Source organism: Protobothrops mucrosquamatus, unplaced genomic scaffold, assembly GCF_001527695.2.
Source record: "Protobothrops mucrosquamatus isolate PMUCROS unplaced genomic scaffold, P.Mucros_1.0 scaffold1574, whole genome shotgun sequence".
Taxonomy (NCBI): Eukaryota; Metazoa; Chordata; class Lepidosauria; order Squamata; family Viperidae; genus Protobothrops; species Protobothrops mucrosquamatus.
The window spans coordinates 1-16,658 of NW_015387738.1; the positions used below are offsets into that span (position 1 = coordinate 1).

At 36.1% G+C, this 16,658-nt stretch overlaps 1 protein-coding gene across 1 annotated transcript in view; it reads left to right on the forward strand.

Annotated features, from left to right (window-relative positions):
* Nucleotides 1-245: 245 nt before the first annotated feature.
* Nucleotides 246-16,658, forward strand: part of THBS2 (thrombospondin 2) — a gene marked incomplete at its 5' end in the record, with an annotated part of 30,451 nt that continues 14,038 nt past the window's right edge. Inside the window, 10 exons of the mRNA XM_015822454.1 lie at nucleotides 246-416; nucleotides 1,176-1,352; nucleotides 2,192-2,365; nucleotides 3,473-3,600; nucleotides 3,731-3,883; nucleotides 5,519-5,737; nucleotides 7,273-7,380; nucleotides 8,146-8,305; nucleotides 10,976-11,094; nucleotides 13,150-13,384. Coding sequence (XP_015677940.1) covers nucleotides 246-416; nucleotides 1,176-1,352; nucleotides 2,192-2,365; nucleotides 3,473-3,600; nucleotides 3,731-3,883; nucleotides 5,519-5,737; nucleotides 7,273-7,380; nucleotides 8,146-8,305; nucleotides 10,976-11,094; nucleotides 13,150-13,384 — 1,644 coding nt within the window. The remainder of the gene's footprint in view (nucleotides 417-1,175; nucleotides 1,353-2,191; nucleotides 2,366-3,472; nucleotides 3,601-3,730; nucleotides 3,884-5,518; nucleotides 5,738-7,272; nucleotides 7,381-8,145; nucleotides 8,306-10,975; nucleotides 11,095-13,149; nucleotides 13,385-16,658) is intronic.

The window sequence follows — 16,658 nt, forward strand, 5'->3', positions numbered from 1 at the left end:
AATCCAGAACTAAACAGAGATGAGATAAACTAAATTACCACAACTTGCTGTACATTAATAACCACGTATTTGTGGTTTTGGTCCTTGGGCTTTGTGCTGCATACCATTTTTGGAAAGTTAGCATTCTACAGAGCTTTGTTTGCATCTTCTGTCCTTCTGAGTCTTAACCTATCTGTAAATTTCGGCAGGCTAATCTTTGTAAATAACCGGACAGTCTCAGAGTATTTATGTCTCCTGATTTGCAGCTGACGATCAGGAGGAAGGCTGGTCTCCCTGGTCAGAGTGGACAGAATGCTCAGTCACATGTGGATCTGGAACCCAGCAGCGAGGAAGATCATGTGATGTCACCAGCAACACTTGCCGAGGCCCATCCATTCAAACCAGGACCTGCTCCCTTGGCAAATGTGACAATCGCAGTGAGTGTTACAATGCTTTATTTTACTTTGCATCCAAATAAAAGGACAGTAAATCTGGGATTAATCTTAAAAGAAGGATAAAGATGAGGTACCATGAGATTAATCACTTTTTAAGATATGGTCAGTCCTAAATACCTTTACAGTTATCTAATTTTTTGCAGTATTTTTAAGGGGTACAATAGCTCCACTGTTAAAGACACGGTGCTTGTCAGCTGGAAAGCTTGGGTTCAAGACCCAAGCACCGTGAGATGGGGCGAGCTCCCATTACTTGCCCCAACTCCTTGCCCACCTAGCAGTTCAAAAGCAAGTGAGTAGGTAAATAGGTACCTCTTTGGTGGAAAGGTAATAGCATTCTGTGCACCTTTGGCAAATAGCCATGCTGGCTATAGGACCATGTAAATGTCTGCAGACAATGCTGGTTACCTCAACTAAAAATTGGAAATGAGTACGGCCCCCTAGGGTTGGACATGACTGAACAGGGGAAAACTTTACCTTTTTCTTTACCTTTATTTTTCTCCAAGAGGGAATTGCTCAAGTGGCAATTGACTGGTGAAAATATTGCTCTGTCTGACCCAGATGGGTGTTTATAGTGTGCAATTTGTTGATATGGCTGGAGGGCTGACTAAGAGGTAGCTGGAACAGTGAGTCCTTGAATTACGAACCAATTTATATACGCCTAGAGATAAATTGGAATTTCCCTTAGATTCTTTGGGGCTGAGGATGCAAGTTCATTATTATTTTTTTCTTTCTCTTGATTAGTACGTCAAGATGGTGGTTGGAGTCACTGGTCCCCTTGGTCTTCTTGTTCCGTAACTTGTGGAGTAGGCAATATCACACGCATACGACTCTGCAATTCCCCAATCCCACAGATGGGTGGGAAAGGCTGCAAAGGAGGTGGACGTGAAACTGAAGAATGCAAAAGGGACCCATGTCCAAGTGAGTTTGTTGACTGGAGTCTCTGTCTTGTAGTAGGGCCATATGCCTTGGCGTGAAAAGCACGGCCTGCAGAAAAGCCTTCCACGGGTATTATGAAAGAGTTCAAAATCTACATGTTCTACAGAGGACAGCATCTTCTTTGATAGAAGCTCTTCATGTCATTTAGAGTGTGGATTTACCAGAGTTTCTAAATGCATAGAAGACTTCCACAAATAAAACTGTCTTTTTTTTTTTAAGGTGGCCCATGGCATCAGAGTTAGTAAACTCATTCTTGTGCATCAGCCTTGCTTTTTTTAGGTTCACATGGAAGTCTGAAAAAGAAAGAGTTGCATAATGAATAGCAGAGAGATACTGGGCTGACGCGAGGTGCTGAGCACATTTTTTGCATCACTACTGAAGTGTGCATAGTCCTAGTGTGCAGTGTTATTATTCCAATAATAACCACTGTATGTCAACAACAATAGCTAGAGATAAATTTTGAGTACAACTTAGTGCTATCTAACGTGACTTGTTTAATTTACTTTAATAGAAAATGGGCATTTTTTCTTGATTACATTTTTCTTCTGAAATGCCATTAAACTGTAGGTGTTTTAACTACAGTTACATCAAATGCAGTCCAGGATCACTTTATCCATTCGGATCGGTGAATTATGGTATAATATTAGTGAGTTCCTTTGAGGATGCAAATTGTGTTTTGGACTATTGACAAGACAAAAAAAAGAAGCTTTATATTAATTGTACTAATGAATTGACCAGTTAAAATATGTGTGGTTACTGCAGACACTTATTGGTTGAATTCTGTTGCTTATGCTAAAATTTTGCTGTCTGACTTCTTCCAGTCAATGGTCGATGGGGTCCTTGGTCTCCATGGTCTGGATGCACAGTTTCCTGTGGTGGGGGCATTCGTGAGAGATCTCGTCTCTGCAATAGTCCAGAACCTCAATATGGTGGAAAGGCCTGTGCAGGCGATGTCATTCAACGTGATATGTGCAATAAACAGGATTGTCCAATAGGTGAATATGGAATACACTGGAATGTCACATGAGTTCTAAACTAATGTACTGTATCTCTGTGAGATATGTGGGGGGAGTCGCAACTCATTGATACATTAGCTGAATTACATATAGAAGGGACCGGATTCTAAATGTGTCCCTTCACATTGTATATACAGTGTTTAGCATTGCTGCTCTGGGTTTTAGTAGAAAAAGAAAAACTGAATAATCTATGAACTGTTCATAAAGCTTTATTGAATTAACAGAGACATTTTCCTGTGACAAGTCAGAATACATCAGTAGAAAATTATAAAAAATGAGAGTAAAATATTAAAATTAATTGTTTTAGCATATTTAATTAAATGTTATCACATTGGCTGATGTTTGGCATATTTCTAGACCAAATCAAGTACATAATACCAATATTTTAAAATTACTAATCAACATGTGTTTTTAAATCATCAATAAAATCTTGAGATTTATACTGACATTGATTCATTTGAATTTAATTAATTTAATTTTTATTCCCTTTTAATGCAGCCTATTATTTGTAATTATTTATAAAACCTAAAGAGAAATAAAAGAAAAGGCCAAACTGTTATTTTTTGCCAATTTTTCTTGTGCCTCATCTGGGCAAACTTAGAATAGAATCTTATCTAATTGAATTTCCAGCTTCAAAATATTTGTGCCTGGAGCAGCTGTTCCAATTTTAGTGGAAGTGTTCCATGACTATCTTGACCACCCCAGAAATGTTCTAAGCTTGAATCAGCCTCTTTCCCAGCTTATAACATCTGTTCTGACTTCTATAATGTTTGAAATACACTAACGTCCACACACTTCCCACAAGGTCAGATCAACCTTTTTTTGAACTCAAAAACATTTTAAACTGAAAACGTTTTTTACACTCTAAACAGAAATCAATACAGTGGATAATATAGAATGCAAAACAGTTTTCCTTCCTCATCTGCCCAAATAGCCTTAAAATCAGTTTCAACAGATTTAGAGGCTATTATTTTGAGGTTACATCAGCTATTGCAGAGAAGACGGGAAACTACTTCTTCAGAAGCATTCATTATGAACACTCTCTTAGTTCTGTCACAGTGATGCTCTTTTATTGCATTTTGACAGATGGCTGTTTATCCAATCCTTGCTTTCCTGGAGCAGAATGCAACAGCTATCCCGATGGTTCGTGGTCCTGTGGTGCATGTCCTGCTGGTTATCTGGGAAATGGATCATTCTGTGAGGACCTTGATGAGGTAGATGAGTTTTAGTCTGTGTGAATTATTTGGATTCCACCTAGGGAATGCAGGTTTTCATTATTATTATTTGAAGTGTCTGATTTAAAAAAAACCTCACTTCTTTTTGCACTTTTTCCCCCTGGGGCAGTGTGCTGTTGTGCCAGATGTTTGCTTTAAGTTCAATCAGAACCATCGTTGTGTAAACACTAACCCAGGATTCCACTGCTTACCCTGCCCTCCTCGCTACAAAGGAACTCAGCCATACGGGGTGGGCCTAGAGGCTGCCAGAACAGAAAAACAGGTAAGTGCCAGAAGATAGGAGACATGTATTCATTCTAGAAGTCTTGTTTCAGAAAGGAATTAAAAGAAAAAAAATTGAAAAAGGTAACATTCAAAACCAGCCCAGATGTTGACAATTAGACACAAAACCATGTCTTCGTGTAGAGAATACAGAATAACAGAGCTGGAAGGGGCCTTGGAGATCTTCTAATCCAACCCCGTGCTCAAGCAGAAGACCTTATACCATTCCAAACAGATGGCTGTCCTGTCTCTTCTTAAAAACTTCCAGTGATGCAGCCCCCACAACTTCTGGAGGCAAGCCATCCCACAGGTTAATTCTTCTCATTGATAGGAAATTTCTCCTTAATTTTAGGTTGGCTCTCTCTTTGATAACCTTCCATTCGTTACTTCTTCTCCTGTCTGCCACGTAATAGGTCAACCCTCTCTTCTCTGTGGCAGACCTTCAAATATTGGAAGGCTACTATCATGTCACTCCTAGTTCCTCTCTTCATTCGATTAGACATATCCAGTCATGTAGAAAGGATGGATTAAAATACTAAGTCACAGAAGTAGATTAAAGCAATGTTTTTCAACCTCTGCCACTTTTAAGAATTCTGAGAGTTGAAGCCATTACATCTTAAATGTGCTAAAGTTGAAAAATACTGGATTTCAATGTTTCCATTCGTCAAACTTGGTTTCTGGTGCCTGCATGAACATATCCACAACAACTTCAAAAGGGAGAGGAGAAGTAGCAACAGGCCAGATTGACTAAGGGAAAATGTAGAGCCTCTGTTTTCTCTGATTTTTGTCAAGAACCTCCCTACCCCACCCCCCAAGGTCCATTTTGTGAAGCTGTTTGACATAGCCATATACTTTTCTGAAAGATCTCTCCATTTTCTAAAAAGCCACATTTTTCCCCCCCAGATTTTTGTTACCTTGGATTTTATTCAGTCATCATCCATTTTCTGACTTATACAGTTTATGGGTTCTAAATGTAAAACTAATATTAAAAGTATGATATCAAAGTTATAATGTAAGCCAATAACAAAGTAGAAACAGCAGCTGTGACTCATTCAAAGGAAATGGTTGTCTGTTAGCTGTGTCTATGGGATCTTTAAAAAGCAATTTATTGGTTGGTTGCCTGCTGAAAAAGTGAATGTCACCATCACTTCTGGTGACATCATGGACATGCCTAAGCAACGCTTTTAAGCAATGGCCTGGAAAGAGCTTACCATCCCCCCTTCCAGAATTTCTTTCTCTTTTCTTTATCTTCCTGAAATTACATAGGAAACGGATAGGGCTGAATGTTCTTGCCTCACAGTAAATTTTATATTGTTTAATTACATCCAGAAGTCTGCAGATGTGAGAGATAAACTTGTGAAGGAATATTTCATTTGACTTAAGGCTACGCTTTAGTTAAAGAGAGGCTTATTCGTAATTGCTACATTGACAGCAGCGCTTAACTTACTAACTCCACAAGCAAATGTTGCTTGGGTCTTTGCCCAAGTTTTTAATGAAAGATGATTATATCTGGATCCAGCTACAAAACGTGTGCTCAAGGCTCAACAATTGATGGGAAATTAAAGCGTCTGTTTCTTTGCTGTTCTGTTAATCAGGAGTTTTGGGTGTCCTATTTGCATAATGCTCTGCTTTTCAGGTATGTGAGCCCTCCAACCCTTGCAAAGATAAAACACACAGTTGCCACAGTTCAGCCGAGTGCATCTACCTGGGGCATTTCACCGACCCTGTGTACAAGTGTGAATGTAGAACAGGCTATGCTGGTGATGGATTCATCTGTGGGGAAGACTCGGACTTGGATGGATGGCCCAATAGTAACCTGGTCTGTGCTGCCAATGCTACTTATCACTGCATAAAGGTAAAGTATATGAAGTAGAGCGTCCTAAGAATCTAAACCAGAGGTCTTCAAACTTGGTCCTTTTATGACTTGTGGATTTCAATTCCCAGAATTCCTCAGCCAGGCACACTGGCTGAGGAATTCTGGGAGTTGAAGTCCACAAGTCATAAAAGGGCCAAGTTTGAAGAACCCTGGTCTAAACTGAAAATAGGGTTTTATTTTTAAATGGTCTTCCACAGGGCTGGCTTTATCATGGTGACTTTATCAAGCTTTATCAAGCTTCAGTTATTACTTCAGTCTAGTTCTGAATCTGGAATAAGAGCAGTCCAGAAAATGTGGAAATTATTCTTCTTTTACCTTTTGTTAGGCCACTTTAGTTAGAAAGAACATAAATGATATATTTCTCTAATCTATCTATCATTTTAACATATAGTCTTCCATATTCTTTTCCTTTTTCTGTTTTGGGGCCTATATTAATTACATTGGAGTTAATTAATTAATTAATTATATCAGCAAGTCAGCCAAATATACACTACACCAGAAAAATCTATATTAAATATAACTTTTACTAAAACAAAATAATCAAACAGAATAAAATGCCAATGTACAATACAGCCCAATATCAAGTGAACTGAAATTACATTCTCTAAAAACATATGAAGTACAGTACTCCATAACCCTGAAACATTAGTGATTTTTTTTTTAAAAAATTAGAAATTAAATTTAGTTTCATTGGCAAATTTTATGTTATTAAGAATTTAGAATCCACTTTTCCAAATATACAAATCTGTAAACAATATTTGAACCAATGCAACAATTAGAGAACTGCACAGCCCCAAATGTAACTGTGCTGCAGATTCAATATTAATTTGGAAGGGAGGAAAAACGTTAGTGAGCAAAACATAATTGTCTATTTGCATTATTTGAAATATACTCAGTTCCTTATTGCTTTTCTTTCTGTACCTTACTTAAAATTGTTTGGCTAATGGAATGTTCGCAATCTGCAAACTGAAGATAACTGCATAAATCTGTGTAATGAATGTATTTCTGTTCTTTAATGACTAAGAAGCAATGTTAGATTTTCACTTAAAGTCACAGTTCAGGTACCATATCCATCTATACTTACAGTTCATTTTTGTGGGGGGCAGTTCTTTTCATTAGTACAGTCTAACTAATTAGACTAATCTATTTAGAAGGCATAAATCTAAAGTCTAAATTATTTAGAAGATATTCTTCCCAACAGCTCAGCCCATAGCTAGATTTAACTAGATTTAAATGGCTTCCTTTGAGCATCTACCAGAAACATCAGATGGTAGATGTCATTTGATATTATGACAATTTAGCAATATTAATAGCAATATTAAGGCTTCTTTTTCCTAGTGCTTGAAAGTTTACAAAAAGATATAAATACTTATATCTCTTTATCCATTATGACTTTAGAAATACATTCAGAACTTCCAGGTTGAACATCCAAGTTTTTTGTTGTCCAAAAGTTGGGATTATTATCTGTCTTTGAAATTAAACTACATACTGATCCAAGATCTTTGTTTATACAGGATAATTGTCCTTTCCTGCCAAATTCTGGACAAGAAGATTTTGATAAGGATGGAAAAGGTGATGCTTGTGATGAAGATGATGACAATGATGGTGTAGTGGATGATAAAGTAAGCTCATATTTCCTACATTAAATTATATTTTCCTTTCAGAAGAAATAAATGTGGAAACTATCAATAAATGTTCAGTTTCTCTGAGGTGTCTTAGTTTTGTATGATAATTTTTTCTTTATTTTAATGGATTTACATATTCCATATGTAATACAAGTATCCTAATTCTCCATGAATTTGTGCCAATTTTAATTATTTCATGCATATTACAGCATCCATCTGGGACTATTAAAAGAATTTGTTTATTTATTTGTTAAATGTATATGACATCTATCTCACTATCCAAGTAACCCTGAGTGGACAATGACAGTTGGACAATGATACCTAGGATAATTTATTTATATAAGAAGTATAATATATGCAGTTCTTATCATAAATGTAGGATAGAATGAGGCCACTTGCAAATTAATTATTCATTAATTTCATATGCACCAGACTGACATGGGCCTAGGAATGCTTCCTAATGATTATAAATGGGAAATCCTTAAAAGCTAGGAATAAAAGTTATATTATATGTCAGCAAACAGGTATATGCAACAAAATTGTCAGATCTTTCAAGAAAGATTTATTTCATGGATGGGGAAGGAGTTAGGACTTTAAGAGAAGTCCTGTATCCCAGTAGCCATTTGTAATTTCATGGAGGATGGTGCCACCTAGAAAAGAGTTTTCTGAGGGTTTTTTTTTTTAACAATTGGAGTGGAAATATTCCTTCCAAACTTGATCTATACATCCATACTTATTCTAAAATCTTACTTCTTCTTTTAGGACAATTGTCCACTTCTTTTTAATCCCCGGCAATTTGATTATGATAAGGATGAGGTTGGTGATCGTTGTGATAACTGTCCATATGTGCACAATCCTGCTCAGATTGACACCAATCATAATGGAGAAGGTGATGCGTGTGCAGTAGATATTGATGGAGATGGTATGTTCCTATTTATTCTCTTCCGTTTTGTTTCTAGAAAGTAATCTAGATTAACTCTCATTCCATATCAAGATATCTTTCTGAAAACACCCTTAGTTCAAGTACTTCTACCCATCCATTTATGATTTTAAGACAAGGTGCAATGTATAGCTGCAATCCTGAAATGAATTATATTCACATTTATTTTATTCATTGTGCATATGCTAACATTCTTATATCTTTGGTTTTTGCCCATCCTTTTTCTAATGGAAAGGAAAAATATTGCCAGCAACAATAAATGCTTGGGCCGGAACTGACCAAAATCATGATAAATCCATGATTTATTATATTGGTTTTATCATTGGGGGATGGGAGGGAGATACATCTATGGAAGGCTATATTTTCAATCAAAATTTTCCACGAATTGATGAGGTGAAATCACTTTTGACAATATCCCCAGAAACTATGGGTTATGGTGATATTTATTGGACAAATAATTCTATAATATTTAATGACCCTTCATCATGTTTTCCAAGGTACTCTGAAATAAAATAGGTTAAATAGATCAGTTAAACAACTCCTTATGGACAAAGGCTATAAACAAAGAGATACTTTCTAATACTAACACGCTCACTTGATATATAAACTTAATAAGGAAGGAAAGTATAATTATGGTCTAACAATTTTTAGTTATTTTATATGTTTTTGTAGGCCATCCAATAATATTATGTGGCAGTTCACAAGAAATTAAAGGAATTAAAATATTTATGTGGAATACACTTGCATGAAAAATCATATTTGATGTGCCAGTCAAATCAAATGTCTTCACCTGAAGTGCTTGCCAAAATGCCTGGAGAAAAGAAAGGAAATTATTTTAGATCTTAGAATAATAAGAATCATAAATTACATGTTTGGCTGAAAGGGAGAGAAAAATCAATGGCGATATTTAACATTATTAAACTGGCAAATATAACCTGAACAGTAGCCCAGCCTTGAAAAATCTACCAACCCAAATAGCTTTGATATTTTTTCAATGCCTTTGGGTTTATGCATTTTGGCATGACTTGCAGCCTGAAACATTAATGTCCTAAGGATGTTGTTGTAGCATTTTTTGGCAGCTGAATCTCAGTTTACAGTTTGGGCAAGGTTAGGGAGCAGAGGAGATAACCTGTTAAGCCTTGGATTTGGTTCAGTGAATGTTTCTTACATACATATTGGATATGTATATCAGCAGAAATTCGAAAGCTTCCCATCGCTTAAAGTTTACATTAATGATTGAACTTATTTTTTGGTTGATGTTCTGGCAAAGTCGCAAGAAAAAACAAACAAACAGAAATTAAAGTATAATTGAAGTATGCAGGAAAATCCTATCAACTTCCATTATTTTCTGGAATTATATCTGATAATACCATTTCCAGGAATACTTTAACATTCAAGAATGGGCACATCTGATTCATAGTAAAGGATTTCGGATTCAATAGTTTTACAATGAGTCTTTTATAAATTATCTGCTGAAAAAAATACTGTATGTGTTTGATAAAAAATAGAACTATGTATATAAGAGGATTTATCTTCAAGTTCACATTCAGGTTCAGGTTCCTGGGTTTACAAATGATGGTCCTCACAAAAAAAACCTAATATAGATCATGCAAATCTGTTTTACATCTAGTTTTCATTAAAAAACCTGGCAGGGTAGCAATTCGGGAAGATACCCTATGATATGCTGTTCTTAAAACATAGAGAGTCTTTTCAAAATTGGTACCTTGAACTGATCGGTGTCTTTCGAACAAAATTATTTGGCTGTGTTCTTAAGTAGTATAACATGCAAAGATTATGTATAGGAGAAATAGACCATTTTAAAACTAACCTAAAAGATGACTCAGTGATGTGGTATCTTGAAGATACTTGATCAGCTTGGAACCAGAAAGCACAATCCTATAGATGGTATCTATAATTTTGTAAATTTTTTTTGAATGGGGGATGTGATTTAGGGCAAGCATGACAAAGCAAACACATCTTCTTTAGCAGGCAAAGGAGACTGCAATAGATATTTAACTGTTTTGCTCAGAATCCAAATTGACCTGTGGATTTTACTATTACAAGACAGTTGATGGCTACTAGCTGGATGAGTTTAAAACTGGAGGTATAGGAAGATGCTATTAACTAAAATGATAAAAACTCCTGATCTTTTATTTATGCTTGCAACTCAATGTCCCAGTGAATATTTCTTCACTTACCCCATAGATATCTGCATGGGGTAGATGTCTCTCAGTCTGGAAGGTTCACGGTTATCTCTGGGTTAATCACAACATGCCTTCAAATACCAGTTGTAACAAAAAACCAGTTCAGCAGGGGGTAGACTTCCATCTTCAGCTTGCAGGCTATTATGAAAAACAAAATGCCATCTAAGATAGGATCTGGCCTGAACCATTTGGTTTAGTTGTATTTACTTATGCAGCACCATGATCTATTCAATATATCATGCATGCCTTGAGTTCAGAGTGACCAATGGGCCATGAAACATATGGGAGAATCCCAGGCTAATCACTCTCCTTTGACCTAACTTCATTCAGACTTTGGGGAAGGGTAAAATGGGGAGAAAAATCTCCATTCCTAACTATTGAAAAAAATGTTGTTTTGTCTGGAATCTCAACATCTGGCTTCATTTGTATTGCTTTTTCATCCTGGCAGATGTTTTCAATGACCGTGATAACTGCCCATATGTCTATAACACAGACCAGAGAGATACAGATGGAGATGGAGTTGGTGATCATTGTGATAATTGTCCCCTGGTACACAATCCCGATCAGGTAAATGATGTACTTCTTCAATATAGAAATGGAAGATGTGGAATTTGAATTATATTTTTTCATTTTTTTCAGCATTGAATATAGTTCTTTTTCTAAACCTAAATTTGCAAGTTGTTGACCAAGTTGCTGGTAATATTGCTGGTTGTTTTAGAGATGCTTATATATCCCCAATTGCCCTTTTTCTACATAATGGAGAAAATTCTTTCAGGAAATAGGAAAAATAAGTAACTGAAGGGAATTGGTAACTTTTGTTGGTAATAAAAAATTCACCCAACCATTTTCATACTAGGGATTAATTTCTATGGCAATAAAGGTATGATCATAAATTCAAGTTTGTTTATATATCTGCATGGTGGTGATGTTATCCATTTAGTCATGTGCATTTAGTCTTGGTGATTCTATGGGATCAAATCTCTCCATATCTTCTGAACTTGCACTAATCTGTCTGTCTGTCTGTCTGTCTGTCTGTCTGTCTGTCTGTCTGTCTATCTATCTATCTTTATATTTCTATATCCCTATGTATGTGTATATAGATAGATAGATAGATAGATAGATAGATAGATAGATAGATAGATAGATAGATAGATAGATAGATATAGATATAGATATAGATATAGATATAGATATAGATATAGATATAGATATAGATATATAGTATAGTACACACACACAGATACACACACACACACACACACACACACAAAGTGAAATGAAATGTGTGTTTGAATGAACTGGAGAGTTTCTCCATGTGTGAGTATGCACTTTTTTTTTAATTGTCTCACCAGGTATTTTAAAATTGGTAACACAGGTGACAGATCACAATAGTCTTTATCACCTTGTCTCATTAGTGCTATGTTTTACTTAGTCATGATTTTATTTGGAAAGGAAAATTGCTCATTTTATATAGAATTAAAATTATTCTTTTCAATAACAGGCCACATGTCTACATTAAAAGCAAATATAATCAACAATCTGTATGTTGGAGATGAGCTGAATGTTTGCATTATTAAAGAACAGCTTTCAAGTTTTCAAAGATCCAACTCAATATATTTACCTTTGATTTCAGCTTATGATCTGGAATTTCTAATTGTATGAAGTTATTGCCTCAGGCTTCCTGTATTTTTTCTTTCAAGGGAACATTATTCCGAGCAATATCCTTTCATATCTTAAGAACATTGCCCAGACAAGAGAGAGTTTTCACAGGAACATGCATGCAGCACAGTTTCTCTCATTTGTAAGATCTTGCAAAGGGGAACAAAGCCCAGATCCAGAACGGCTGAGGTCAAAGTCTTTCCCAGTTTTACTAACATACGTTTTCCAGCTCCTAGTGCTTGAGTAGATAGTCTGGAACAAAGACAAGTGTTTACCCAATCATAGCAGATATAATAAAGGTTCATCGTTAACAAAATTAGCACAGAGTGGCAATTACAGGGAATGACTTAGTTGAGCTTGACTCCTAATGGTGTCAAGGAGCCGTGTTGGCTCAGTGGTTAGAATGCAGTATTTCAGGCTAACTCTACATTTCCACTGCCAAGAATTCGATTCTAACCAACTCAAAGTTGACTCAGCCTTCCATCCTTCTGAGGTTGGTAAAATGAGGACTCAGATTGTTGAGGACAATATGTGGATTCTGTAAACCGCGTAGAGAGGGCTGTAAAGCACTATGAAGTGGTATATATAAGCCTAAGTACTATTGCTAATGATTACATACACATCCATGTTATTTTCTCAGCAAAGAATCTTATGGTTGTGCAAATTCTGCAGAGGACAAGAATTTGAATGGGGAAGGTTCATATCAATCCATTCCACACTACATAAATGAAAAGCTAATTCAAATTGTTATACTCTGCCTTGTGATCTGGTGGTATCTTATGCATTCTGAATGAGAATGTATACATGATATGTCTGTCTGCCTAACTGCCTGTCTGTATTCCATGCCATAAATAGATGTTTTTAAGGAGGATCTTAGCTCTGTGATGCCATGGATTTAGTTTAGTTTTTATTTTTATTTTTATTGCAAACACTTTCAAACTTTTTATCCATTTTCCTCCTTAGACTGATGTGGACAATGATCTGGTTGGTGACCAATGTGACAACAATGAAGACATAGATGACGATGGCCACCAGAATAACAAAGACAACTGCCCTTACATTGCCAATGCTAACCAGGCTGATCATGACAAGGATGGCAAAGGGGATGCCTGTGATCCTGATGATGATAATGATGGTATCCCAGATGACAGAGATAATTGCCGACTTACATTCAACCCTGACCAGAAGGATTCTGATGGTAAGATTATATTTTCCTGCAACAGAATTTGTTTAAAAACAAACCACAAACCGATGTGCACCTACCGTCACTTCTAGTATCTTTCACATAGAGTCTCAATTTTGGGCACCTGAATAATACATGACACTGGCTTTCTTTAATCTAGTGATCTCCAAATGGGTTGTGCTATAATTCCCAGATTCCCCTAGCCAAGAAGGGGAAAAAATCTATATTTCAGAATGCTAACTAAATGTTGAGCTTGTTATATTTGAAATGAATCTGTTTAGTATTTTTGCCACTGACCTGCTTGGAGAATTCATGTGGGGTCTCCTTCTAAAGATGCCCTGAACTTTAAAATGCTAACAATGTCAAATCTACTGAGTGGCAATAAAAAATAATGTTGCAGTTATTGCTTTATTGTTGCTTGATTATAATTGTAGTCTATTGGGGTTGTGGGCATAGCGAATCTTATATTTTGCTTATCCTGAGAAAAATAAAAAAGGAAATCAGAAATTGCTGCCTGAAAAGAACAGAATCTTGAGACAAAGTCTGAATTGAAGACAAGAGACTAAGAGTCATGCTTCACCTTGGAAGGATAATTCCAGTGGTGGGATTCAAATATGTGAACAACCGGTTCTCTGTGTGGATGCCACTTCCAGAAGTCCATTCTGGACCTAGGCAACAAAAAAATTAGCTACCGGTTCTGCCGAAGTGGTGTGAACTGGCTGAATCCCACCATTGGATAATTCTGATTGTGGCTAGTTCCCAAATTGGGCTAAGGCAGAATAAAACAATACATTTTTTATGTTTATTTTTACCCTGGCAGCTCAAATTTACCAGCCATTGAAGCTGAGTATGAAATTTGAACTGTTTAATACTATTCTAATCCAGGGTTCTCCAAATCTGGCAACTTTAAAACTTATGGACTTCAGCTCCATGCTGGTTGGGGAATTCTGGGAGTTGATGTGCACAAATCTTCAAGTTGCCAAGTTTGGAGACCCCTATCCTAATCACTGCATAGCATTGGCTATAGTACACAGAAATGCATGTGTTAATCTATCATATTTTTGTGATTCTAGTCATACAAATTGGTAGGTGATTAACTGTTCTATGACCAAGACTGTCCTGCAGAGTAACCTGTATCATTCATATTTGATTGTCAAGGTTCCTCCTGTTAGGATTCTACCAAGAAATTAAACAGAATACTAAGTTTGTTCTGTCACTTGAGAAACTGTTTTTCAATTAGTAGGCCTCAAAAAACTGATGGGTGAGATCAGTGGTGGGATTCAAATATGTGAACAATCTGTGTGGATGCCGCTTCTGGAAGTCCATTCTGGGCCTTGGCAACAAAAAATTAGCTACCGGTTCTGCTGAACTGGTGCGAACTGGCTGAATCCCACCACTGGGTGAGATGCATTTTTAAATATCTGAAGGATTAGTAGTCTTATCAGCAGCAATTAGTACTGCAAATAATTAGACAACATATGAACTAAATAATTAAAACCTCACTTGGACAAAGAAGTCACTTCTTTGAAGCTACCAAAGAGAATAAAACTGGAGACATACCTTTACCCTCTTAAGTGTTAAGATAAACAGATATACAGTTGGTCAGTATTTGGAATTCAACTTGGACTGCAGTCAGTCAGTGGAATGTGAGGCCATTTTCTCATAAAGAGAACTATGAAAAACCTTAATTCTTGCTATCTGTATTTTTTAAAAAGCTTTTTTGATGCTCTATGGCCAAGTTCCTACTGATAAATATTTATGTAAATTCCTAAAAAATGTGTGAGAATTAGCCAGGAAAAGAAAGAGAGAACTAGCTCCCATGATTTTCCATGTTTTATGAGTGGTGAAACATCAGAAGTGAGAGAGTTAAGAAATCTCTATATAAATCTGACTGTCATGATTCTGATCAATAAGACCAAATAAATCAGAGCTCTGAGGCAAGAAAGTTCCTCAAGGAACATGTTTATTAGATACATAATATTGGCACATTCAAAAGTGAAACCAGATCTAAACCTCCCCCCCCAAGAATTAATGTAATACAATGTAACAGTTCCCACTCCTGTATTCATGCTGCCCAATAGAACCCCTTGGCAGGCTTTTCTACCTCAACGATCCTCCTCCATCCCTCCGGCATGGGAATGACCTTGGTTCCCACAAGAGTTGCTCATGTTTAGACTACCAGAAATACCTTCTCCCCCCTCCCCTTCTTGTGGCAACCCAAAACAAAAAAATGGCTGCCGCCAGGTTCGTTGCAGAGTTGACACTGACATAGTTAGCACAGATTTGGAAAAAAATGTTAGACTACCTGTAGGTGCAGATTAGTAATAATAGATTTGTAGAATGGATGAACATTTTATAAGCTGTTATTTAGTCCAGGAACTCAAAAGACTTGTTGACATTTTTGTTCTGGATTTTGGCATTTATTTTAATGCCTGTTGTTTTTTAACCTCAAAAACTAACTCAAACCATTATAAATATTCCATTATGAGACCGAGCTTTTCAACTATTTACCATAATCCCATTAGTCAATCTTTGTGTATAAGTGATTTGGGGGTGGTAGATTCTATTCTCTTGAGTGGTTTAGCCTTGAATGCCCCATTAATCAACCACAATTTCAATATAGTCACATTCCAAAGCTTCAAGGAATGTCTATTTCACTTTTAGCTTATCACTGCTATTTTATGAAATAAACAAGTTTCCCTCATAAAGAAAGAAAGAGTGGTCAAAGCTATTTTTATATGATTTACTGTAATGCCTTCTTCAATCATTTAATACAGATGGGACAAAAATGCATGGCCATAGTCTTAAGTACTCATGGCAAAACATTGCTGAAGACATTTGATGACACAGAGATAAAATAAAATAAAATCCCAAAGCACCTTTTAAATATCAAATTCTGTTGTACTCAGGATTTCTTAGGGTATAAAGGATTCATTTCCCCCTCTTTCCCAAACAGCTCATATTCTACTTTATATGTAGTTGTGGCATAGCAATTATTCTCAGATTTTCAGCCTCACGATAATCTTACTTAGAGTTTCCACTAGATCAGTAAACCTATAATATTTTCACATGACTACTTTGAGAAGAGAAGTGTACCAATGATTTCCCCCTTCTTTACAATTCATAAATGTACAAAAACACCTGAAGTGTAAATTTGGCACTTCATCATTAATGTGTATTTGTACGTTAATGATGATTGGCATATAGCAATCACAATATAGCAAAAAAATATAAAGAGCCAGAATTTAATTATCAAGTTAGGAACAATGGTTTGGTTCTAAAAAAAAAA